General features: G+C 37.2%; 2 protein-coding genes across 7 annotated transcripts in view; one reads left to right on the forward strand and one right to left on the reverse strand.

The window, feature by feature from the left end:
* The window catches only part of syt1a (synaptotagmin Ia), a 235,989-nt gene extending 226,270 nt beyond the window's left edge, over window positions 1–9,719 (forward strand). For all 6 annotated transcript variants that reach the window (XM_066723614.1, XM_066723615.1, XM_066723616.1 and 3 more), the window contains 2 exons: window positions 3,330–3,463; window positions 5,768–9,719. In XM_066723614.1, the coding sequence (XP_066579711.1) occupies window positions 3,330–3,463; window positions 5,768–5,974 (341 nt within the window). In that variant the 3' untranslated portion in view covers window positions 5,975–9,719. The remainder of the gene's footprint in view (window positions 1–3,329; window positions 3,464–5,767) is intronic.
* Window positions 9,720–22,871: 13,152 nt separating this feature from the next.
* pawr (PRKC, apoptosis, WT1, regulator) overlaps window positions 22,872–25,680 on the reverse strand; it is a 69,581-nt gene continuing 66,772 nt past the window's right edge. Inside the window, exon 6 of the mRNA XM_066687180.1 lies at window positions 22,872–24,424. Within this exon, the coding sequence (XP_066543277.1) occupies window positions 24,338–24,424 (87 nt within the window). The 3' untranslated portion in view covers window positions 22,872–24,337. The remainder of the gene's footprint in view (window positions 24,425–25,680) is intronic.

Here is a 25,680-nt window from a genome sequence, read left to right on the forward strand (position 1 = left end):
TAGCTATTAAGGGAAAAGCCAGGAAAAAAATGTTGCATTATTAAAACTGGATGAATTTGAGCAGGATTGCTTTAATGTGATATTCTTGCCATCAGTTAATTTGGCTGGACGCTCCAGACATTCCCAGCTGATTGTCTCCTGTGAAAGTACAAACAGTTCTGCACTATTTGATTCCTAATATGGTATCAATGGAGAGTTCAGCCGTAGTTCCAAGCAGGGCCTCTTCGGCTGAGGAATGCAGCACGAAAGCCTTCCTGTCGAGATAAAAGTATTTATATCGGCCGAGGCACAGGGCTGAAATGGAAATGCTGTGAATTTATAAGTGACGTTCGGCATTTTTACAGTCAGGGATCCTTGTCGGAAATATATAGGTGCTGTGTTGTGACAGTAATTGACAGCACTTAATTGTAATGCAGATCAGTATTCATTAATGCATAATAAGCATACATACCGAGGTAACCACCACAAAATACTTGTATTAAGGTCGATTATGGACAATCTGCTGATAAGCTTGGCTCTAAATGGAAATTAAACTTAGTCTGGTATTGACATTTAGAAATAAACCTGAGGAGCCCCTAATCTGCAGCTACACACAGCCTTGAGGATTCATATCATGTGATGGCAAACACACAGTTGTTTTCACATCGCTGAAATTACCTTATGCGGGCTCCCAATTAAACTGCCGGCTGCACAAGTCCAGAGGTAGAGAATCTGCAGCTTTAATTATAAAACTGATATATCTATAGAAAACTAAGCCCAGGAGAGTAATGTTTTAGGTCAGTCTACTGTCATTATATGTTTTTCTTTTTTTTTTTTTTGAGTCCAAATCAAAGCTTACGAATATCCTCCACTTAGCAAATCACTGTGAAGCCACACAATGTAATTTGTCTTCATAAAACGAACTCTCGTGCGTCTTGGTGATGTATAAATGATTGCATGCTGTGTATCCTCATCTGCTGCTCTCACTATACCTTAAATCATTTAGTCAAAGAGTCAGAGTCGTGTTCTTGTGCAGAGCTTGTCTCTTAGGGTACTCGTCCGTCTATGGATTGTCTTAGTCCCGGCACAAGGAAAGGATTCATTTTCATTTCCCATTTTCGAGGGTGAGGAGCTTGGAGCTTTGATGAACATTAAATGTGAGGGACAGTGGTCATGGGAAAATAGGCTCCTCTTATTAGTCTGCAAGTACACCTGAGTCATAAATTAATACCAATTTTATTTGGCAGTTATGTAGTGGGATCTATTGCCCACCCAGTTAAGCTAAATCCTTCATACTTATTCAGCCTGCAGCTTGAGAGAGTCCTGAAGACTCACTGTAATATTCCCATGTCTGTACTTCACCTGGTCTTGATTGCTTACAGTGGTTTACTATACATTTTCAGGGTTTTATTATGATAACATTCGTATGTTACTTTTTGGCTTCCTATACCAGACAATGTGTACGTTTTTGAGAAGTTCACTCCCGGACTCACAGATGTAAAGATGACCTAAAAAAGAGAGTACATCACCCAGATCATCGGGTTCTTATTTATCTCCTGAAGTTTACTAAGCCTTTGCTCATTTCCCTCCAAAGCCGTACTGAAAGTTCACTTCCTTTGATGTTAAATACATTATTACTAATTTTAGTTTTAAAAGAAAATACCCCCCCCCAAAAAATATATCACCCAGTCTGCTTTTGATCTTTAGAAAACTAAAAGCACGATTTGCCTTTCTACTGTTTTCCCTCGGCTTCCATATTCATCTTGTGCAGTTTTGTACTGATGAAAGAAAAGTGGGAATGAAAGTAAGATGTTTCATAAGGCTTAACAAAGTCTCTAATTTTGTGTAATAATACAGGCATACAAAAGAAGCATTTCTGCACTTAAGTTGTTTCATACAAGACCGAGAGAAATGTAATTATGCTGGAATATACAAAACTTACCTTGCCTGCAATTGGTGACATTTGTCTACAGGCAAACTACAAATTACTGCCTGATTGAAAATGTACACGAATTCAGTAGATCAAAATAAATTACCAAAAATTATTATGGCCCCTGCTATACAAACCATCTGACCCTGGACAGGATGCTAATTTAGATAAGGCTGGCTCTGTAGACATATCACAATCCAACCTTGTCCTTCTTTTTTAAAACAGAAACACCTTCCGTCACAGACTGATATTAAAAATGCCCAGAGTCAAGTTTAATGTTTATTGCAAACGAGTTACAGCAGCTTTTTATCTTTCTTTTGCTGAAACACCTTCCGTCTTGTACAGCGAAGACTGACTGTGCTAATGCCGAAGCAGACCGCTCTGCCGAAAAACTAATCAGGCAACAGTCATTCCTGAATTATGCATATGTATTATTTAAAAAGTTAAGAGTTTGATTTAAAATAAATAAATACATTTTTGATAGATTTTCAGTTAAACTAGATAATATCATATGGGTTCCACTGATACGGTGGTGATTTTTTTTTTTAATGTCATGTGTGTCATGGATTTCTGTTTCTTCTTGATCTTTATATCCAGTGTTTCCGCGTGTATTTATAGAGAACTGTATCTTCACGACAAACTACAGAACCTTTTCTGTATATTCATTCTTTAAACTAAATAATACATTTGTGTTTTAATGGAGTCAAGTAACTAAGCTACTCTCTGAAATGAACCATTCCCCTTCAAAAGACTGAGTCTCTAAAATGTCCTTCTGGTTGATTAGAATTCTGAGAGGATAAATAAATCATAAGTGGCACCTTAACATCTTGATTGCTAATGATAAAACTGCAAGGCTGATAGACCTGATTGCATCTCTAACAAGGGCTCTTGACCTGATTACTATTTGGATTATGAAGAGTTGCTGTACAGGAGAGTGGAAGACTGCCTTTAGCAGGACTGGAGATAACGGCGTGAAAGTGAGACAAATGCTCCCCCAGAGTCTGCCTTAAAATGTACAGAACCCTATAGCTCCTCTATCTGTTAATCCACCGACGATGTTTTGTTTTTTCCCAAGTTGGTACCAATCTCTTATAATGGGGTTCCCAACATATAGTGCTATACATTACCACGTGTTGTTTCAACTTAATTTTGTTGTGTAAGCCTGTATTTTTACAGGGCAGCATTATGTGTGGTACAAGGCTCCTCCATCAACTTCTAAGGGGAAGACTTTGTAATAGCATTAAAATGTAGGCCACGCATTCAGCCAAGACCTTTTGCACAACCCCTGTATCGGAGTAATTAGACACGCTTATGAAGACATCAATGACTTATACAGGTGGAAGGGGGGGGTGTAATGTATTCAGCAGCATGAGGGCCTGTGACCTGCGCTCTTAACCCGGCGTAACTCTGATCTCCACAGACCCCTACGTCAAAATCCACCTGATGCAGAACGGCAAGAGACTCAAGAAGAAGAAGACGACAATCAAGAAGAACACTCTGAACCCCTACTACAACGAGTCGTTCAGCTTTGAAGTGCCATTTGAACAAATCCAGGTAACCTTGGCCTCGCGGTTCATCAAATATTCAGGTTCTGATCGTGGCGGTCCAGCAGCACACCGAGATATTTCATTTCGAGATCAAGGTCAATTTTAACTCATGAGTCAGCGCAAAAAGGGTTTAATCTTATTTTCAACTGCAAAGTGTAGTGGCGCAGGAAGACACCAGCCATATAGCTCCCCCTGTCTGGGTCAGGAGTCCTAGTACTCCCCTATATATGAGCCACCCCAACCCCACTTGTCCAGCCCCACACCCTTGTATCATCTCCAAAGATCTCTATAGCGTGCTGTGCTTTAACCAGCCTGGGGTATAATATTATTATATTTCTTAACAGACACCCTTAGCCAGGATGACTTACAATTGTAACAATTATCCATTTAACAGCTGGGGGTTTACTGGAGCAATCTAGGTACAGTATTGTACAGCAGTGCCCAACACTGGGACTGACCCCAAGACCCCTTCGCTCAGGAGTCCAGAGAACTAACCACTACTCCTAACAAATAAGGTCTGCATCTTTATGTACTGGCCCAATCTGAACACAAGCAAATTCATTCCACTCCCCTACAAAACAGTGCCAAAGTAAAGACATGTTTTGGAAACACCAGGAGTATAGTCTATATCACAAACACTCAAGTCTTTAATCTCTTTTAATTTCAGCAATGTTTAATTTAATTCCTCTCTCACTGCATGCACAACTTTAAAGTTATTGTCATTGGGCATGAAAAAAACAACCTATTAAAGCTTAGCACAAATGGTTTAGAAGAAAATCAATTTCAGATTTTCATTAAATGCATGTATTTTATTTAGCACTTCATAGTTCTACAAACGTTAATTTGATTTGGTTGTTGTTTTCATCTGAGATTATGCTCAGCAACCTATTCTCACTGTACGGTGTATTAGTTAATTGTAGTGGTAGTTACCAAACTATTCATCACACACTAAATCCATAGTTATAAAGCTGCTGCTTTCTTTGAAGAACATTTCAGGAAAGAAATATCCTGTCGACGGCAGTGACAAGCCCGTTTTTTTTCTCCTTATCAATATTCCATTATATGGCAGATTAGGTATGCCGAACAAGAGCTATCAGGGCCAGCTTTAATGGAATAGATGGTGTGCTTTTTCATGGATCGAAATGTAATCAAAGCTTGTAGTAAACTAATTTATATGTCTTGCTGTCTTTTGATGTATTTTCAAAATATTTTGAATTAATACATGTCAAGGAAAAAAATCATTGAACTATTTTTAATGCATATTGTTTTGTTTTCCTCTTCAGTTTTGTAAATGGAATGCCAAAGAAATATACCGTTTTAAAAGGATATATATATATATATATATATATATATATATATATATATTTTTTTTTTTATTATTATTATTATTTTTTACTTTTCCTGCACCAAACACACACACAAGTCCATTAATGCTGAACATCCAAGCAATAGAAAGCTTACTATGCAAGTACAGAATTGCCTAATAATGCAGTTATTAAAATGACTACCCAGTTTTCTTTCGGGATAAATGCTACTGATGTTAAAGAGCTCTCTACATTAAAGAGAAATGAAAAATGTCAAACTACCCCCCCCCCACCCCACACACTCTCCTTAAGTGGACACATCTGTGCTACGTTTAGACTGTAGACCTTCTGAATCACATCTTTTAAAAGAGTGTAGAAATGAACATTAAGAGTATGACATTTAAAGCATAATTGTTGAAGCCATGGTAACTTAAATGTCGAGGAAAAGTTTAGATACAAAAATCGAGAAAGATAATACATGAATACTGCTTTTCAATCATCATTGCTTTTATTTTTAAATATGGTTACAGTGAGGTGCTTTTATATGAATTATTATTATTTTGAGCATAAAACACTCATATTTACACTGGCCTTTCAGGCTTCACTCAGGTGTCTACCAGTGAAGTTAAATGCTAAGCATAAAAAGACCAATTAACACTTGACACTATGAAAAAATGTAGTCTTATAATAAACCTAGCTTCCATGTAACTATACTTTAGGAATTGTATTACAAGCTGTGATGACCCAAACATCTACCAGTGGAAGCATAATAAACTGAGGCATAATCAAGCTGTTTTGAGAAACATGTTTAATCAGCAAACTTACAGAAACACTGAAATACTGTGCTTCATTAGACTATAGTTGGACACAGTTTTGTTATAAGACTACAATGAAATATAAAACTGTTTCATCAGTCTCGGATGCTTCGTGGTGGCTGCAGTGATGATTTAATTTTATTGGTTAACAAAGTATCTCACCTTCATTTTCTTGTCTTTGTTCATCCTCAGAAAGTGCAGGTTGTTGTGACTGTTCTGGACTATGACAAGATCGGCAAGAACGATGCCATCGGCAAAGTGTTTGTGGGCTACAACAGCTCTGGAACCGAGCTGAGGCATTGGTCAGACATGCTGGCCAATCCCAGGAGACCCATCGCACAGTGGCATGTCCTAAAGCCCGAGGAGGAAGTAGAAGCTCAGCTCTCAGTCAAGAAATAAGAAAAAAAAAAAAGTGAAGCCTTTCAAATACCTACCCATTTAGTGCTCTTTAGCCAGTATGTGTAAATACCTCAGTGATATGGGTCCATTCACTTCCACCTCTCCATTCTCCGCCCAATGACACCCTTTTACAAATGTTAATGGTACTTTCTATTTTCCTTCTGATTTTCTTTAACTTTTCAGGTGTAGAGGCCCTTTTTCAATCTCCTCTCTCCCTTTGACTTCTCCATTTCCCTCCGAATTGCCCCCTTCTTTTAAGCAATATGATCTGTGTAGATAGAGCATGACTGAAATTATTAATTGTATCACAGTTGTATATACCAGTATGCAGAAAAATGATTTCTAGTTTATGTGTTTGTATGTTGTTTAGCGTTTCCTAAATCTGTGTATATCTTGATGTTTTTAATAAGATGTTCTATTTTAAATTATGTAAATGGACTGAGATATAGGAGAGCTGATATTATATATTATAGGATTAAAAATTCTATCTTACTGCATTCCAGATAAAATTCCAACCTGCAAGATGCTAGTGGAGGTGCACTCACATTGTAAAGGACAGTGTCAGTCTGTATGTTTACTTACCGAACCATCAACAAAAAAGAAAAAAAAGAAAAAAAACAAGGCCATTAACTAATATGGTTCCACGGAAAATATGCTGCTGAAAATTATATAAGCACAGGGTTTCTTATGACTTTTTATACTAATTTTTCAATTGAGGACCTGTAAGTTTAGCTTCATACTTGGTGTACCAAGAAATTCCAAATAGATGCAAAATTGTTTGCCTTTTTTATTGTTTGAACACGGTTTCACGTTGTGAATCAGTGAGTTACTTTTAAAATAGGTCCTCAGTTAAGACCATTTTTTGTTTATATGGTCTTTATTTTTTAAAGACAGGTCCTCTTGAACTTGTATGTCTATTCCTTTGACCCCCCCGAATATAACCCCCTCTGAAATTGAAAGAAGCTGTAGCCATCGTGTCCTTCAAACTATATTAACAAGATTTTGTTAATTGCATACTTCCAATAGCCTTGTTGTTGGATATACACTTAGTCAAGGGTTTGGAGTCGGGGTTTCAAAGTGGGGAAGGGGTTTTGACTCTAGCTTTAAGATTAATATTTTTAGATAATGTCAATGTCCGAATATTTTTTAGCAACTGCATGATTTTTTTTATAATCTTTTGCTAATGAACTTCAAGGATGGGATGGGGGGGTTCTGCTACACCGGGGGTCTCTTTTTATAGCATCCCCTTGCCTTCAATCAATAGAAATCAAGAGAAGGGTATACAATACAGTTTGACTTTAAAAGACAAATATAATAATGATAACAGTCAATCTGCTTGGATAGGATGTATACACGTCGACAAAGCTGGAGAAAGTAGAAACACTGCCATTTTCAGGGAGGTTACAAAAATATATTAACCTTTTTTCATGCACACTCCTAAAAGGTAGCAGTTGTTGTTTTTATTCAAGGGGAATAATGTCTCAGACCAAAATGGTGTCCAGAATAGCAGGCATCGCGTTGTACTGCCTTCTCACAGTGGCATTATCGGCAGCCATGTTTTACTGCCACTTTTGTTGTGGCTGCCATTTTGCACTGTCAGTCTGTTACACAACAGCAGCTGCTGGGCTGTTCTCGACTCTGGACTCGCAACCGAGTTGTATCGCTTGTTCAGGCACACTGCCAGGCCGCTTTGTCTCTGAAGAAGTAACCATCTACCGTTTTGGACTGCAGTCGATGGGGAAACAACAATGGCTGCCATTCTGTACTGCCACACTACCGAGGCAATGGTGGCCGGCCGGTTCTCTAGTGTCATATTCACGGGGAAGAGCAAAGGAGATAAAACAAATCGAAAAACCGTAAAAGTTAATGGTCTGCTAAGTTAAATGAAAACTTTAAACGAGTCAATTTGTCCTTTACTACGGGTTAACAAGAGGAATAAGTGAAAAGTTTTAGAAAATTAAAACCGTTTCTCTTATCTTTGAGGAACCTCTTGTGTATACTAGACGCTTGCTTCAGGAGGAGTTTCTAAATGTTTTCAATGTTATTATGTAGTAAATGGCACTATTATAAAGCTATTAGTCATTCCATAAGAGTCTCGAAGGACTGCTTTGTGTATCACTGTGACTGCCGTGCGTGCTTAGAAATGTAGATTTCTCAGTGGATAGCGACCAATTTATTCTGTAGTGATATTGTATTAATACTGCCATTCCCTTCTTCTGCACTGCTGAAAGTGTGCATAGCAAAGACAGTTCTAATAACTGTGGACCAATCAAGAACTGATGGGCTATGCATAGGAAACCGAGTTTTTAATGAGCGGGTCAAATCACACAGCATTTTGTTGAGCACTGTGCAATATTGTATGTTCATCACATAGTGTTATGTGGGTGGTGTTGCCCAAGAAATAAAAAAATAAAAATAAAAAAACATACTATTATCAGTTGAATTAATTTCCAAGCAATGGTTAGGACACAGCACATGTAGTTTCTATGTGAGTGAGAGCTTAACACCTTCATCATTAGCTATCCTATTTTTCCCTCTATTGTTTCTTCTTAATTTCTTCTTTTTCATTTTTCTTGCACACAGGTCCAACAACAACTACAATCAGGAAAGTACCTTTACAAAAAAAATACCAAAACACTACACCTATTTTAAAGAGTATACTTGTGAATAATTGAATGATGAGTTTGTTAATTTATTTTATTATATATTTATTAATTAGGCACGATTGCCATCTTTTTTTGTAGTGACAATGGAAGCGTGTACCCGAATGTACTGGATTGTGCGTAAACCTTTTTTTATTGTTATTGTGGGGCCAGATACAGATGGCACTTTTTTTTTAAATTGTTGCAATAAATATTGATTTACTAAAGTAAAACTCTTTATGGACCCCAGTAAGTATTTAGGACTATCTATTCCATTACTGAATAGTTTTGATTACATTTGTTATTTATCCCTAATTAGGCATTGGTGTCTATAGTGCATTCTTTTGTAAAGAGGGATTTCATAGTTCTAATTTTTTAATATATATTTATTTATTTGAATATTCCTACAGTATGAAAATGCTTGTTAAAAGAACTCAAGGATAAAAAAATAAAAGAATAAAAAAAGAATGGTAAAAATGCACGGGATATATAACAAAATGTTCAAAGTCAGATCTGTTAGTGGTGACAAAAGCGTTAAACGCATCAGGTTAAAACAAACAGTGATAGGAAGCATTGTGATTTGCACGATTAGACTGCGAGGTTTTTTTAAATACCTTGTGAAAAGCCATTACCCTGAACTGCAGCGCAATGCTTCCTTTACTGTCGCCCACCAAAGCATGAGACGAACCCTACAATTTCCTTTTCAAGAACACTTTGAACTTGCTGTGTGACCAAGAATTTTCATTCCTCAACAACAACAAAAGCCACACTTACCTTTCAGACTAAGCTGTGTAAAGTATTAGAATCTGATGCTGTAGAAAGATCCTAGTTGCCTTTGTGTATATTAACTGCCTGCTTGAGTGTTTTTGTGTGTGGAATTTTTCTCTGTACTCTTGTAGAAATGTTGGGGTGTTTTTTCCTGCCATATTGCTCGTGCTGAAGACGAGCTGACGGTTATATAGCTGTGTATACCTTCATTTTTGACGAGGTGTTTTTAAATTTTGTTTCACTTTGTGTAGTGATTCACACCGTGGAGTTTCTCTGATTGTTGTTATATAACTTACTATACACAAATGTTCAATAAAAATGTTTTATTTCCTGTTGATGATGAACTCCTCTAACTTCTTTCTCCCACTTTAAAGATATTTTACGGAGTGATATACCAGTATTCGAATTTCATTTGATAATAAACCAATTTACACAGATATATATTTATCTAATCCATACAGTACATAGAGAGGTGCATGCCATTCTGATATTGAAAAAGATAATAGTTCCTGTTTAGAGTAAGTCTTTCTTTATAGTTTCAACATACGTGTGTATATATTTTTGTGAAAAGCTTATCAAAGGTTCCATAGTTACATCAAGACAAAATCAAACAATACTAGTCCTTTAATATTCCAGGAACTTCCACTCCTAGTTAATGCACACAGCTGGAGACATATTTAGTAAAGCAACAACAGAATGTAAATAGTGCTAAGATTAATGCAAGCTGCATAATAATAAATATTTTCTTTTTAAACCAAACAGAATGTAATTTTTTTTTTGTCAGCTACATAAACACCAATGTTGCAACGGCTATTGTCACACTGTTCTGAGTTCAGCAACAAAACAAAAAGGACTGTTAAATCAAGGATTCAGGCTGGTCTCACAACATGATTAAATTACATCCCATGAAATCAAAGTGTAAAACAAAGCCTCTTTCCTTGACACCTGCAAGAAGGTTTTCTAAAAAAACAACAGCTTAGAAATATGACCAATTTATCATCACAGTAAACAATAGATTAAGCAGTAATTTTCAAAAACATTTCACTCATTTTAAAATTAACAAGCAATTGGTACATTTGATTGGCAGGGTAGCACGGTCAATTTGAACGAAATTGCAATTAAGGTAATTGACCAGCAAGTAGCATGAAAGGTATAAATGTATCTCTATCACACACCATTAACTGTCATTGGCATCTGGTGAGAGAACCAGCACCAATTAGGGGGGGTTGCCTCTCTTCACAGTGACATAAAAATGGCTCATCTTTATGGGAAACTTGGGGAATATAATCTCATTCCCACAGTAAACAGATCTTGAGCCTCTTCTGGAGGAATATCAGAGGACAAGATTATATTATTATTATTAATACAGAAACAAACGCCTAATATAATATAACATTGTGGATGGTGAGGTGAATATCAATTAGATATCTGTATGTGCCGAGGACAGCTTTAATGATCTTAATTAGTATTTGTTTTGCTTTGTACTTTCTAGGAAACTGTTGAATTACGGTTTCAACAAGACTTCGTTTTTTGTTCAAAAGTGGGTGGAATGAAGGGGCATTAATGCAAATATTTTGGATTTGGCTAAATGTATCTACTGAAGTTTAACATGCCTTGTTTCATTGTTAGTACAAGTAGTAGCCTATTTATTTTATCTACAAGCATGTTCTGGACTCTGTGCTACAAAGGCCCTCCAATTTTCATCACGGAAGGACATTGTTAAGACTTCTGATCCACTGACGAACGCCTCAATACTCCCTCCAAGTTCAGTTCTTGTTAATGCCCGATTTTCACTACCAGAAACATCCAGACATAGTAAAGCCCAGCTGTAAATAGATCTGCAGTCTTTTCAGTCACCACTCCTTTTGAGAACAATACCTTTGCATATAGCAAAGCTCTGGGGATTGTGGCTCCGTCGCCATTCTTTTCACACACCTTTTTTCTTTTCTTTTTACCTCAGAAATTGAGGCCAACACTGTAGCAGGAATATTGTAAAACACTTATCTCTGATTCTTTCGACCTCACGTCAACCACTTCACATGGTTTGTTTGCAGCTATTTCAAAAACTATATTACATCGCAGCTTTTCGGACACTTCCTTACACCCAATCACCTCAGTGCTCTGCCTCACATATGAACATCGTTCCACTTCCGTAATGTCTACTGTTTCAAAGAGATTACGTAAATAAACAAATATATAATGCATGTAAAGACCCTGTACATCAATTAGAACTCTAATTAGAACCCAAGTCAATTTTAAACTAAAACAGAGGTTCCTTCTTAAAATGGTGGCGAGTGGTTGCACTTCTCACACCTTTTAGGTTTGGCGTTCATTACACACAATATGGAAGTTAAGACATTCAATATGGCTTCCCCTCTGTACATGTGTTAGGCTATGGCTACACTGTCATCATCCACATCAGTGGTTTTAGCATGTACTGGAGGTAGGAATGTTCTGATCATGATGGTTCAGTGTCTCAGAGTCTCCCTGTGGCTTGTACCCCCAATGTCTCACCCTGTCCCAAAGCCTTCTCTTTCCCTGATGTCTCACAACATTCTCCCTAAAGTTCGAACCACATGAGCCCTTGCCATTACCTGCTGACCTCAGGAAAGCTGCAGCCTCCAAACTGCCACATGCCTTTCCTCATTGAGCCAAGTGCTAGTGCTAATGCTAATAACCTGTATCAAAGTCACCAAAGCTAGGCTCCCACACAAAGACAATGGAGGCCATGTAAAGTTGTCAATTTATGTTTGCCACTAGTTCAGTTACTGTTTGAATCTCTTTGAAATGGAGGTTGGGAATATATTTGTAATATTTATTGTTTGCTGAACAAATCTGAGCAGCTGACAAATCGGTGTTTTCCACTCCATTTTAGAGATACTTGTCACACTGTAGGAAGACCTGGTGACGGGGAAAAGTGACATACAAAGCCAGTTTCAGTTAGCAATACGCCCATTTCTTGAAGAGCAGAGAGCAAACCGTGACCAGGTTACAGATTTTCCTTTTCCTTTGTATATTTTTTTTAGATGTTGAGTCTAAATGTTGAGCTTCTTTCATACAAATAACAAGAAATGAAAAGGTTTGTAGCCAAGATGGCAAAATCATCAAAATTCAATACCTAAGAATAGAGAAAATGTCAGATTATATCACTTTGCTGAGGCTTTTCTCCAAGACTCACACATGAATGGCCCAAGCTGCACTTCAAACAGTATCTACTGGACTGCAAATCGTCCATCACTTCATAAGAGTGTTGGTAACCAAGAAAAGTATTGAGAAACATTTTGAATTAGTACTTTAAATGGAGCTGTATAAATGCACTTAAAAATCTTGGCTTTTGTAATATTTACTTATGTGAACAGTCATAAATGGAACCAGCTCCTAAGCAAAATATTTAAAGGGATTTTGGCTCCTCTCCTTTCCTTGTATCCTTTTTTGTGTAACTAGAACTGAGTCAGCCAAGTGAACCAAGTAATGCAAGGAGGAGAAAAGGGGATGGAATTTGGCCACATGTATGACTGTTTATGAAAACCATCTTTAAAGTGTTTACTATATGCATACATTGTTAACATAAATTTAAGCAGTGTAATACAATCAGTACAAGAAACAATAGAGACCAATCATGTTGATTCTTCTTCTGGCTATATCATGACCTATGATCTTCCCAAAATCCTTTACAAACGTTTGTTGTTTTGTTTTTTTCGAAAACTGAATAATAGCAATGGGACTACATTGCTACAAATTGACAAGCACTTTACAGAAGGTGATGTTATTAAGCAAATTAAGTGCAACTATCATATATCTAAAATTCAAAAAGGTTTCCCATAACCTCCTGCCATGTGTCGAATAATCCTGTGTAAAATGTCTGGCATGGTTAGAGGAGACATGTTTCTAGGAGTGACAACCACAACTGTTGACACATTGCCGTATTTAGTAGTATAAAAACCTGAGCAGAACCCTTCTCTGGAGGATCACTTTAAAGAAACACATTTCAGTCGAGCTCTCAGAGGAGACACAACTTCGGCTGAATCCTTAACCTTGGATTAAGCCCTGAAACCCCACACTTATCATGCATTTTCCGCGGTTCAAAATGCACAGTGACTCACAGACTCGGGGAAAAAGTCCTTTGAAACGTGCAGCCCCTTGATTCTACAGATCTGTCACTGTCAAACAGCGAACATTATCTACCCATCCGCTGCTCTGTCGCTTTATTGATCAGTTTCCTATTTTCTGGCAGCCTTTTTAAGAAAATATACAGTAGCAAGACCTGTCTCAGTTTATTACCAGTATTTGACAGTTTCTGCATATGTCATGGTTACTTATACTGATAATGGATTTTTTTCTAGAACCTACTAAGTAAAAAAAAACATTCCATATGAATATTTAATATTTTGGGTCAAACGTTTAAAAAGTTTTTGTTTTTATAACTTTTCTTTCAATGTCTGCTATTAGTGATACAGGTTATTGGATGGTTATTGTGTACATGAGCTCTTTTCGGTCACATAATCCCTCTGAAATAAGCACAATGTATATATACTAGGGCTGCCTCGATTAATCGATTTAATTGAGCAGATTTTTTTTCTTCTTCATTATAATGAATGGCGATTATACAGTTAACACTAGAAGCACCGAAATTTCAAACTAACTACAAGAGCCAAAACCGTTCATTTTAACCAATGGCTCTTTAAACGCTGTGGTATAATAATGAAAGGTAAATGATCAAATAAAACGAGCACAAATGGAGAAGGGTATTTAAATGTAAATATTAACATAAAACATTAAAATGACTGCTATAAAGTTTTTTTTTTTTTTCTAAACACGTACACTGTAAAGTCAAAACAAATAAATGAAACAATTGTTTATTTGCGGGGTAATCACTCTCAGTGTCCACTCAATTTGACTACAGTTGTAAGAAGACACCTGCAATGCTGTACAATGCGTGTGTTTCTCAAGCACATGAAAGACTGTAGACAGCTGAGGTAGAGATAACGATTTAAACTTGATTTTTGTTTATGCAGCTGAAACGCCGTAGGCATGTTGTATATATTAAGGAAAAGTCAAGAACAGGTCTGCATAGTGTATTCAGGAACACAGAGTAATTCAAATTAAATCTGTAAAACTGACCAGCCCTGCGCTTCTGGTGTAATATTAGGCGAATCACACAAGAGATCACATCAGAGCTACAGTACAGTATCCGCGCACAAACTGCAGGGTTAAAAGCCGCTAAAGGGAAACTACAGTCTAGCTGTGGATTCAAACTGGATTCAAACTGGATTCATACGGAAACATTGAAGACAAAGTAAAGGTTCTGTTTCATTTGCAAGCAGTGCTTTTCTTACAAAGGCAATGTCAGTAGTTAGCAGTATCATTCATGAGCAAAACATCCATCTGCTGTAGCAATTATAATGTAGTTTGCGGATTTTAATTATTTAGTTGTTATTTTTAATATACATTTCTTTTTTCATTTTTTTACCATTCCTGTTCAGCATTGTTATACTGTAATATCAATACCTAGTATTTATTAAAATATTAATGTGTGGCACAACCACTTAAAGACTGTTACACTTATTAGTAAGTGCCGGACTAATCTACCGATTAATCTACCGATTAATCTACCGATTAATCAACTAATGCCTACTGATTAACGAATCAAATGTTTTAATCGACTGACAGCCCTAATATACATCCATGTTGAAAGTGTATTTTGGTGTAGTGAGTTTATCCCTTTACTGCTCCTGTATGGAGTGCTGTTTGTGCCAAAAGTGTTCATCCGTCAGTTTGGTAGTTAGTTCGGCAGTTTGGCCATTGCATAGTAAATTCATCAAGGAATCTGTCAAGTAATTTATTAATTTGTCCAATTAATCCATAAATACATATGTCACTTTATCAACTATGTAATTAATTAATGTGTCAAGTCATTAATATAAACAGACGAACTTCCAGACAAACAGACCAGCTGTCAATCATGCACTGTGCCGAACCCACTTCAGTCTTTCTAGCCAATAGGAGCAGACTCGCCTATTTTAATCAATACAAATCCAGCCTCTCATAAAACACCTTCAGCCAATAATGTTGCAGTTTATTAGAAAGGATGTTTGTGTCTCTCACCTCGATCCGTGTTTTGTTCCCCTCATTAGAAAATCTGTGCCATTAATCGAAATTATTCCTTTATATCAGGCTATAAAATCGTACTTGCAGTCTTTATTCTGTGACATAGAAGGACAAGCATCAATGGATTATATTCATTTCAGAATCCTTGATCGCAAGGGTGTCGCCAGGCTCTTCCCAGTAGGGGGGGTTGAGGTGGGCTTGACATTATATTGGGGGACTGCTCTTTACACCTTTTGTGCATTTATGTATTTTAACAATACACACTAAACTGTGTGCATTTATCTGTGTTATCCTCAAAAGAAGAATGAAAACATACAGAAAGATTTTGGTTTTAAACTTTTAAACCAATTGCAAAGCATTGATGCTACACAATAATTAATCGAATAGGCCTAATACTAATACAAAAAGGTTGTTAGCTAATTAGTTTGATGGATAATGTACTGTATTTAAAAAAAGAACACATACTAAAGCCAAATAAACAACACTAAAACTAACACCTTTTTTGCCTTAGCCAATTAAGCCTGTATATCAATTTAAAAACAATTAAACCTCATAAAAATACAAAATCTGCCAGTCTTTGTTCAAGTTGGTCAGTTTATCTGGAAGTTCATCGGTTCATCCGTTTATATTAACAACTTGCCACATGAATGATTCCTGGATGAATTCACTACTCAATGGCCAAACTGATGAATTTCCGAATGAACTACCAAACTGACGGATGAACACTTTTGGCACAAACGGTGCTCCATACTCCTGGGGGGGGGGTGCTCTGACCCACACGCACTACCTAGGCCAAAGTCTCCAGTTATTTATCATATTACGAGCATTTAAAGCACACAGGTGTGTGTATCCCAAATAAAAACTGCAAGTGGAAAGTAATGACTGAAACAACCACAGATCTCATGAGAGGAAAATATAGAAGTGTGCACAGTACAGCACAAGCCACATATGTATATAAAGAAGCAATATTTCAGCAACTCAAAGCTGTAGGATATAACATCACACTTTTAACAACTATTTATTGATTTGCAATTTTGTAAGACATCCATGAAACATATTGGGCACAGGGCACTCCTTACCATCAACTTATTTGTCTTTTTCTGTGGTTAACAAAAGTCCTGTTTCCACACTACGAATGATGTATAACAGTTGATTTTAAGCACATTCCCACCGGCTCATCCCCATGTCCAGGCGTGTAGTGAAATGCATGCTGCGCTGCCCGAGGGAGCTGCAAATCGCTAAATCACCTGTGGTCCTTCTGGGCCCCTGTCATTAAGGGCTGAGGGACACTTCAGATGTGTTGATCATTTATCAAGCTACAGGAACCGACACATCTACACTCACACATCCCATCCCTGCACTCTATGAAAGGGCATTGAAATATCTTCCCTCCTTATCTAAAGAGACCATCACTCAAGATCGATATGCATTAGTCATGAAGGTCTTCTCTTCACATTTGATACACAGTCACAGGTTGCGCATCTGAAGTGCTGACAGCAGAAAGGGGGAAGGTCAGGGGTCACTTTGCCTTCTCTTTCCTTCAAAACCTGCCGGCAGTCAGCAGACCTACTTAAGCACTACCATTATTACTGGCGTGGTCGGCTGTTCTTCTTGTGGGTTTTCTCGAAGGAGTAATGGTGGTGTTGATGGGGAGTAAGCATCACTGTTTACATCAAGTTTAAAGTCTTTCTTTGTGTATGTATTTAATATTCAGTTATTCACTCATTCCTTAAAAGGTCTCACTGGTCTGTGTTTGATGTGGCCATGACTGCAAGGCCTTTGTCTTATCATGGCTCTGCACCTGATCAAACGACAGATACAGATTGAATGATAATATCTGCTTGAGTGACAAAGAAGAAGAGAAACAAAGTAAGAAAGCATGTATTTAGTGCAGCCATTGCTTTCTGGCAGTCCCTTCCAAAATGGAAAACTCATATCTAAAATATGTTTTTGTGATGAAATTATTAAATGTATGACAAACAGTTAGAAATACAGATTAATTGAACGCATACACACTGATGAATGGAAATAAAATGGGCCTACCTGTCGTGCCGCACGCTGCGGGTGTTACGGTGTGGTTTGCGTGCTTTGCAGCGCAGGTCCAATGTGTTACAGTGCGCTGTCAGGGAAAAGCTGCACAAATCCCTGCAGACACTGTGCACATTGTGTGTTTGGAAATATCCGTGTTGCTTCATTTCATTGCATTTGATTTGTTTGTGAATACGGCGGAGTTCCGCTACTGTGCGCAGGCGCGGACACGGCAGCGTGTAATGCGTGTCATGGGTCTTCCTACTCGTGTAGGGGGGGAGGATTTGCAACTCATGGCATAGAATGGCAATTAAGTACAGTAATTATATATGTACATTACTTTCGTATATAGAGGTATTATACTTTTATCAGAAGTTAACAGATTAACGTTATTGACAAACGTGTAGATGATTGACTGTGATCTCATACACTGTAACACCCTGTCTTCCAGTTGACAGTAGTCTGGCTAATTATGAGGGGACTATATAAAGGCTTCACTTAAGTAAATAGGAGAAGGTGGTGAGCCGGGTCTGTAGTTAGACTACTGTACTGCTAGTCTGTAACCGGTATGGATTTAATGTGCGTGTGTGCATATACATGTATATATACACATACACACATTCACACAGTACTGAAAGATTATAGAGGGTTGTGGTATGAAAGTATTTATTGCAAACTATTTGTGATTATTTTTGCTAATATATTGTTTGTGATTTTAGCATTTTCTGTTAGATGCAATTATAGTTCCTTTTGCACTCTGTCTTCCCTTCTTCGACACTATACATTCTCCCACGTTATAGTTTTAATGTATTTGTAATATATTAAGAACACATTGTTAATATACACATACATTATAAATCCACAGATGTAGTACGGCAAACCTTCACAAGGTGGCAGAAGTACAGAAACTACTACCATACGTGCCGTCCATTATTATAAACATGCATGAAATAGCATGGCATTGGGCTATTCAACTGAGCTTCCTGCTGTATAATAAACCAAGAACAATGGTAGCAGTGCCAGTTAAAGACTGAATTATTACTTGTTTTTGTATCGAATTCAAAACCGCAAGAACATTGACTACATTTAGTTACAAGTAGTTTTCCTTTGCTTTAATGTTGATAATTACCAGCATTTTGAATATTCTACTCTAAGACATATTTTATACAATTAATTTTGTAAGACTGTTGACTGATGTATAATCTATAATTATCTATGCTTTAATAAAACAAAAAATATAACTGATAATTCAAGTCATTTTTACCTTTCCCCTTTTATATGCATTAAAATTAAACAAAAGTTCTGTAAATTTGAAATTGTGTGCATACTATTAAAAAGGGTCTGAAAAAAAATATCAAAAGAAAACAAGTGAACATATTTTATATTTGAATACACACATTATTAATTGAATTTAAGATGTCATCTTCCCATGAAAGGGCTTTGCAGGCTAAATATCCCAGACTAACTTTATTCTAACTGTGAGTTCTGTGTGTATATAAAAAAATAAATAAAAAATAAAACATTAAACAGGTCTGGTTAATATATTGGTAATACAACTGACTGGTCCTCAGAAGGTAATATATTTAATAACAGAATTGAAACTTTCACTCAATGCTGTATGCCCTAGAATTCATAGGGATTGCAAGGAGACCGGTTTAGAAAACATGACATTAAATTCAAGATAGTATCAGACAAGACAGCTTCAAAAACACCTCTAAATCCTGACTACAGGAAAGATGGCATGATAGCAGCTGCCTCATTGACGGAATTTAATTGTTTAATTATCAGATATTGAAATTTAATTCCGCCAACACTGTTACCAAGTGCATTCAATTCCCCCCTCCCCTCCCCCACACTCATTTGATTTTATTTCCCATTTCTGTTGACTAACTCTTCCTTTATAAAAGTTCTGCCCATAGTACAATAACATCCTGAAGCAAAGTGCTAGCAAGCTGCACAGATGTGCTTTGACAAAACTGGTATTACTAATCCCAAACAGTGAAATTACCTTTTTCAAAATCTCTATCAGTGTCATCATTTGAGGGAAGAAGGACACGGACTTTCTATTTCATATACATGAGTTATACTGGTTACACTGCGAAGCACAATCCTGTAGGGTGTTTTATGCGGGACAATAAATGGGGTCGTTTACCAGGGTTGAAATAACACGAGCTGCATAGTGGTGCATATAGTAAATCTGGCAACATGCAAAAGTCCAGCTGTGAGAAACATGGCCCCAGGGCCTCCATCTGCTTAAATGTAGTATAACTGGATGGCAGCAGGTGGTTAATAAATGGTTGCAAGGCACTGTGTTGTAAGGTATGAGTAAGTATTTAGAACATCTTCTTTTTGCAACATGTCTTGGGCCTAGGTTGAGTCTTGTGCTCTCTGAGCCATACCGCGGTCGGGGAGCACTGGTGTGCAGCAGAACAGATGTATCGTGTTAATCGTGTTAGAGCTGGGGGGCAGCAACGGCAAACATGGCTGGTTCCAACAAGCATGGGGACCAAGAGCTGATGGTATAAGCAAACCGAATGAATTGAATGCACACCTTTGAAATTCAATTGAATGTTTTTTTTTATTTTATTATTCATCATCTTCTCCTTTTACCTAACAGGCTGTAATGACTTGTCTGGTTGCAGTGGCATGCATCGAGACATTAAGAAACATACACAGAGTCTGGGATTCACCAGCACAGGACCGGAGAGCTGACCGCGCATGAGATTAGCCCAGTATTTGTTTACAGTATTGGTCGAGGCCACATTCAAAGACACTCCGTCTCAATCCATGATCAGAGTGCATCCCCCCAAGTGCTGTTGAAATACTCTGTGAATGCTGTAAAAGTGTGGGAGACTTGGCAAACTCCTACTGTCCTGGGTTTATGATTCAGATTAAATCTGGAGTGTGTTTAGGCTCCTATTCATAAACCTTATAGTTCAGATTGCAGTAGCAATACAACATGGCTCAGTACAGCTAATATCTCATTTGTAAAGGACTTCAACAGTGCTGTCAAGAGGCTCATCTACATGCAGTTTCTGTGACTCATTTGACGTCTTGTGTAAAATAATTTGAAAAATTGTCTGCACTCGAGCAAAACTTAATTAGTTTAACATTTTACTAAATTAGAAACATTAGGAAAAAAGAGTCACTTGCATGCATATATAAACACACATATATATACACTCACCTAAAGGATTATTAGGAACACCATACTAATACTGTGTTTGACCCCCTTTCGCCTTCAGAACTGCCTTAATTCTACGTGGCATTGATTCAACAAGGTGCTGAAAGCATTCTTTAGAAATGTTGGCCCATATTGATAGGATAGCATCTTGCAGTTGATGGAGATTTGTGGGATGCACATCCAGGGCACGAAGCTCCCGTTCCACCACATCCCAAAGATGCTCTATTGGGTTGAGATCTGGTGACTGTGGGGGCCAGTTTAGTACAGTGAACTCATTGTCATGTTCAAGAAACCAATTTGAAATGATTCCACCTTTGTGACATGGTTCATTATCCTGCTGGAAGTAGCCATCAGAGGATGGGTACATGGTGGTCATAAAGGGATGGACATGGTCAGAAACAATGCTCAGGTAGGCCGTGGCATTTAAACGATGCCCAATTGGCACTAAGGGGCCTCAAGTGTGCCAAGAAAACATCCCCCACACCATTACACCACCACCACCAGCCTGCACAGTGGTAACAAGGCATGATGGATCCATGTTCTCATTCTGTTTACGCCAAATTCTGACTCTACCATCTGAATGTCTCAACAGAAATCGAAACTCATCAGACCAGGCAACATTTTTCCAGTCTTCAACTGTCCAATTTTGGTGAGCTTGTGCAAATTGTAGCCTCTTTCCTATTTGTAGTGGAGATGAGTGGTACCCGGTGGGGTCTTCTGCTGTTGTAGCCCATCCGCCTCAAGGTTGTACGTGTTGTGGCTTCACAAATGCTTTGCTGCATACCTCGGTTGTAACGAGTGGTTATTTCAGTCAAAGATGCTCTTCTATCAGCTTGAATCAGTCGGCCCATTCTCCTCTGACCTCTAGCATCAACAAGGCATTTTCGCCCACAGGACTGCCGCATACTGGATGTTTTTCCCTTTTCACACCATTCTTTGTAAACCCTAGAAATGGTTGTGCGTGAAAATCCCAGTAACTGAGCAGATTGTGAAATACTCAGACCGGCCCGTCTGGCACCAACAACCATGCCACGCTCAAAATTGCTTAAATCACCTTTCTTTCCCATTCAGACATTCAGTTTGGAGTTCAGGAGATTGTCTTGACCAGGACCACACCCCTAAATGCATTGAAGCAACTGCCATGTGATTGGTTGGTTAGATAATTGCATTAATGAGAAATTGAACAGGTGTTCCTAATAATCCTTTAGGTGAGTGTATATATATATATATATATATATATATATATATATATATATAACATGAATTATTGTTATACTACATATTATTAGCCTGTATTAATTAAAAATCCATGTACTGCATTCAGTCAACTTTAGCTTAGGTTTAAGTCCCTCAAAGTGACTGTTTTATTCCAGGTTTAACTAGTAGATTACGTGCTTTGGTGCAATAAAAATATATTTACACAAAGTATGTCTTCAGCATTGAAGACAAATACCAATGTGAAGGGAAACACCTATAATGCATTCAGTCAGTAGTACACATTGCTGTCAGAGTGTGTCATCTGTTTATCCATACGGCCGCCCGGCAGCTGCACTTGAGCATTGGCTGTAAATGTTTATGTTAGCAAACAAAAATTATTGGATACCAAGGAATGAGCAATATCAATTCATCAACACATGCATTGTTGGGAGACACATTGTTACATCCCTGAGACACCTCTGTTTATGTCTTCAGACTTTGCTGATCTTCTCTTCTACCTTAATGTTATTCGCTGCAATATCTAAACGATTTTGTTGATAGCAAAATTGTTACGCTTGTACCGTCATGTATATGTAGTACATTGTATGATGGGTAAATTAATAATAATCATCTTCATAATGAAAAAGGCCAATATATATTTTTACACTGTTCTCTTTCGCTCTTAACCGTGCCAGGATCCAAGGATATCTTTCCCCTCTATAGACAAGGACATGCGTGACAGCGCTGGCACAGATCATGTCATGTCATGTCATTGATAGGAGAATGACACTTTATGAAGTCGCCCCTGTGACTGTAGCCATGGACTTTCCTCTCCATCCCCCTGATGAATAACAATGGATGCAAAATGCTCAAAACATTGTTTGCTCTTTGACTTCAAAGGTGACAAGAGTTGCAAGGAGTGCAGACCGTCTGTGAAAAGTTGCTGAAATAAAAATACACACTCGATATGAAAGATATACTCACACTTTTATTAAATGACGTTTCTCTCCTGTACACGCATTATCTACTGGTAAAATCTAACAAAGCCTTCTTGATACAAGCTACGTTAAACATTATATGCTGACATGTATTGAAAGTGGTAACAAAAGCAATATCGATTTCAGTACATACTTTTAAGATTTAAGATTAAAAAATAAGGATTTGTTACTAAGCACTACCAGCAGCCCAAAATAAAGCATTTGATAAAATAACAAACATCTGTTTTACCATATTTGCTTTTAAATAAAAAGCAAATGAAACCATAGGAACAACATAAAGGAATTCAAAGTATAGCCAACGCATTTGTTCCTGCTTTAATTTTGTTTAAATAACTAAAATGCTTTCACTGTTTATGTTGTTCGTCATGAACAAGTTGTGTAGTTTGCTGAATTATTGGATGATATTTATATGCAAATTGATAAAAGTGATAAAGATCATTTAAATAAGTGACAGGTAATAACAGCATCTTTTTAACCCTTACGTTTCTCACTAGCCTTAAGTGTAGATTTTAAAATAGTTTCTCAAAAAAATTAAAATGCACAGATCCCAATAACCAGACTATGTAATCATTTTGTTTGTGCCGTTAACGTATTGTATTAATGCATCATCTTCAGCCCAGGTTTTCAGTGTAAAAATAAAAACAAAAATAGCCAGTAGTACTGATGATGTGTACCAAACATATCACTGTCCTCTGTTTTATAAACTGAAAAAGCACCAGGCTTTCTTTTTCATACGAAAAAACAATGCTACGGAATTATAAATGTAGTTCTATCTGCAAGAAATTAAGCATATTTTGGCTAATGGAAGTCTTGATCTAGTGTATTTTGGCTTAAATGTAGCTTACTTAACTACTGAACTATTAAAAAAATAATTAAATACCAAAATGATCCAATGGAGTCGCCAGAAATGATGTAACTGCAGTTCACCTTGGTCAATAAACAAAACCCTTCTATGATGATACTATTATTATCAGAGGTGTCAATCCTTTGTAATATGCATGTATGTAAGAATGTATGTATATATGCATGCATGTATGTACACACATATACATCTCATTAGTGTTTAATGGTCCACTACTTACATTCATGTTTTTTGTTTCTCAAAACAATCTCACAGGGCCTATATACAATACATTTACATTAAATATAGTCTCACCCAAAGTGTTCATAGACATCCCATTTTGAAAGCTGGATTCAGTACTTACTAAACCAGTCACTGTGTTCCTCTTTTAAAATTCAGACAGAGGGAAACAGTTGTGCGTGACTCTCTCATACATGTCTCTAAGGAAAGCTCATCCTGTTATTTGGAAATTCTTCCTCTAATAAACAACAAGAAAAAACATTGGAATACTCTAACATCTGCAGGGTGCGCCGGGCATTCCGCGGCAACCTTGCTGGAGACCCACATCCCTCTTCTCAACTTCCAGACACAAGACATCTACCTGGTCAGCTGACCTACAACCTTCAGGAGGGTCTTATTTTCTTGCTTCAGTTGTTCATTTTCATCCTCTATGTCATCAAGATCCTGCAAAACACAGATACCGTGCCTGTTATTGAGGATTGTGTGCATCAACAGCAGGAGCAGAGAGCACTGGTCTTGTTTACACATTTATGTCTTTAGACAAACCACTTATCTACACACACACAGAAAAAGCTAAATAAGTAAATCTAGATGCTGATGTTGATACACAGACTGGAATCCAAAAGGATTTAAAATGAATGCAACACTGAGATGTCATGGAAGAAACTTATGAGAAAGATTGCAGACAATAACAGCAAACCCACCTTCAAAGAATGATTGTCTTTAGTATTAATTAATTTATGCTAGTAAACAACTGTATTGTGTGTGTACAAAGCTCAATAAATGACAAATCTGCAGGGGATTTTATTAATCTTGTTCTATTGCATTTGCACACTTGCATTATATAGTGATTCATTACTTATTTCCAGAACTGCACAAATATGATCCATGTATCAATAAATAATTTTCTCTAATAACCATCCATGGAGTACAATGTCTGAAGCCTTAGCTAACCTTTCTAAAGAATTTATGTAACATCAAATAAACAGAACAGATAAACCACACCAAAAATGACCTTTTCTTCAGGACTTTTGGTTTTGTTTGTTTCTTATCAAATATCATACAAACTAGATCAATTAAAGAGCAATTAAACTACAGATTAGTAGCTCATTTTAACTGCAAATGAGGAGCATCACTGCAAGCAGGCTTCATCGGAGCTCTAATGAAAACATGACAGTCTTCATTTTCAGCTTTCTCCATCACAAGACAGACAGGAACTCAAAATCAGTGATGCTACATTTGTCAGAAAGTTTAAGGATAAATTAGCTAAAACACACACACACATATATATATATATATATATATACATACATACATACATACATACATACATGAATCTTTAAGCTGAACAAGAAGTACTGATGACATCTATTATTAACAGGGACATTTTGAAGAGGTTAAATCAAAAGTGATAGATTATTATTGTGCCTCCTTTTAAGATTCCCCCCGGAATGAAGAATGACACAAATTTTTGCTTTTGCTCACTAACATGGCTTCAGCTCCTAATTCAAAGCAATTCTACATTGCAGGTAATGCTAATAAATGTGCCTAGTGGGGTATATCCACATTAACAGTTATATGTTAATTCTTTCACCAAAAAAATAACATTTCTGCACAGGGGGACTATGACTCCTGATGAAAAACATCCTTGATGAAAGCCATCCAGTGAGTTCCCAGGGGGGATATGTTAATGAACACTA

The sequence above is a fragment of the Amia ocellicauda genome, chromosome 15 (genome assembly GCF_036373705.1).
Source record: "Amia ocellicauda isolate fAmiCal2 chromosome 15, fAmiCal2.hap1, whole genome shotgun sequence".
In the NCBI taxonomy this organism is placed as follows: domain Eukaryota; kingdom Metazoa; phylum Chordata; class Actinopteri; order Amiiformes; family Amiidae; genus Amia; species Amia ocellicauda.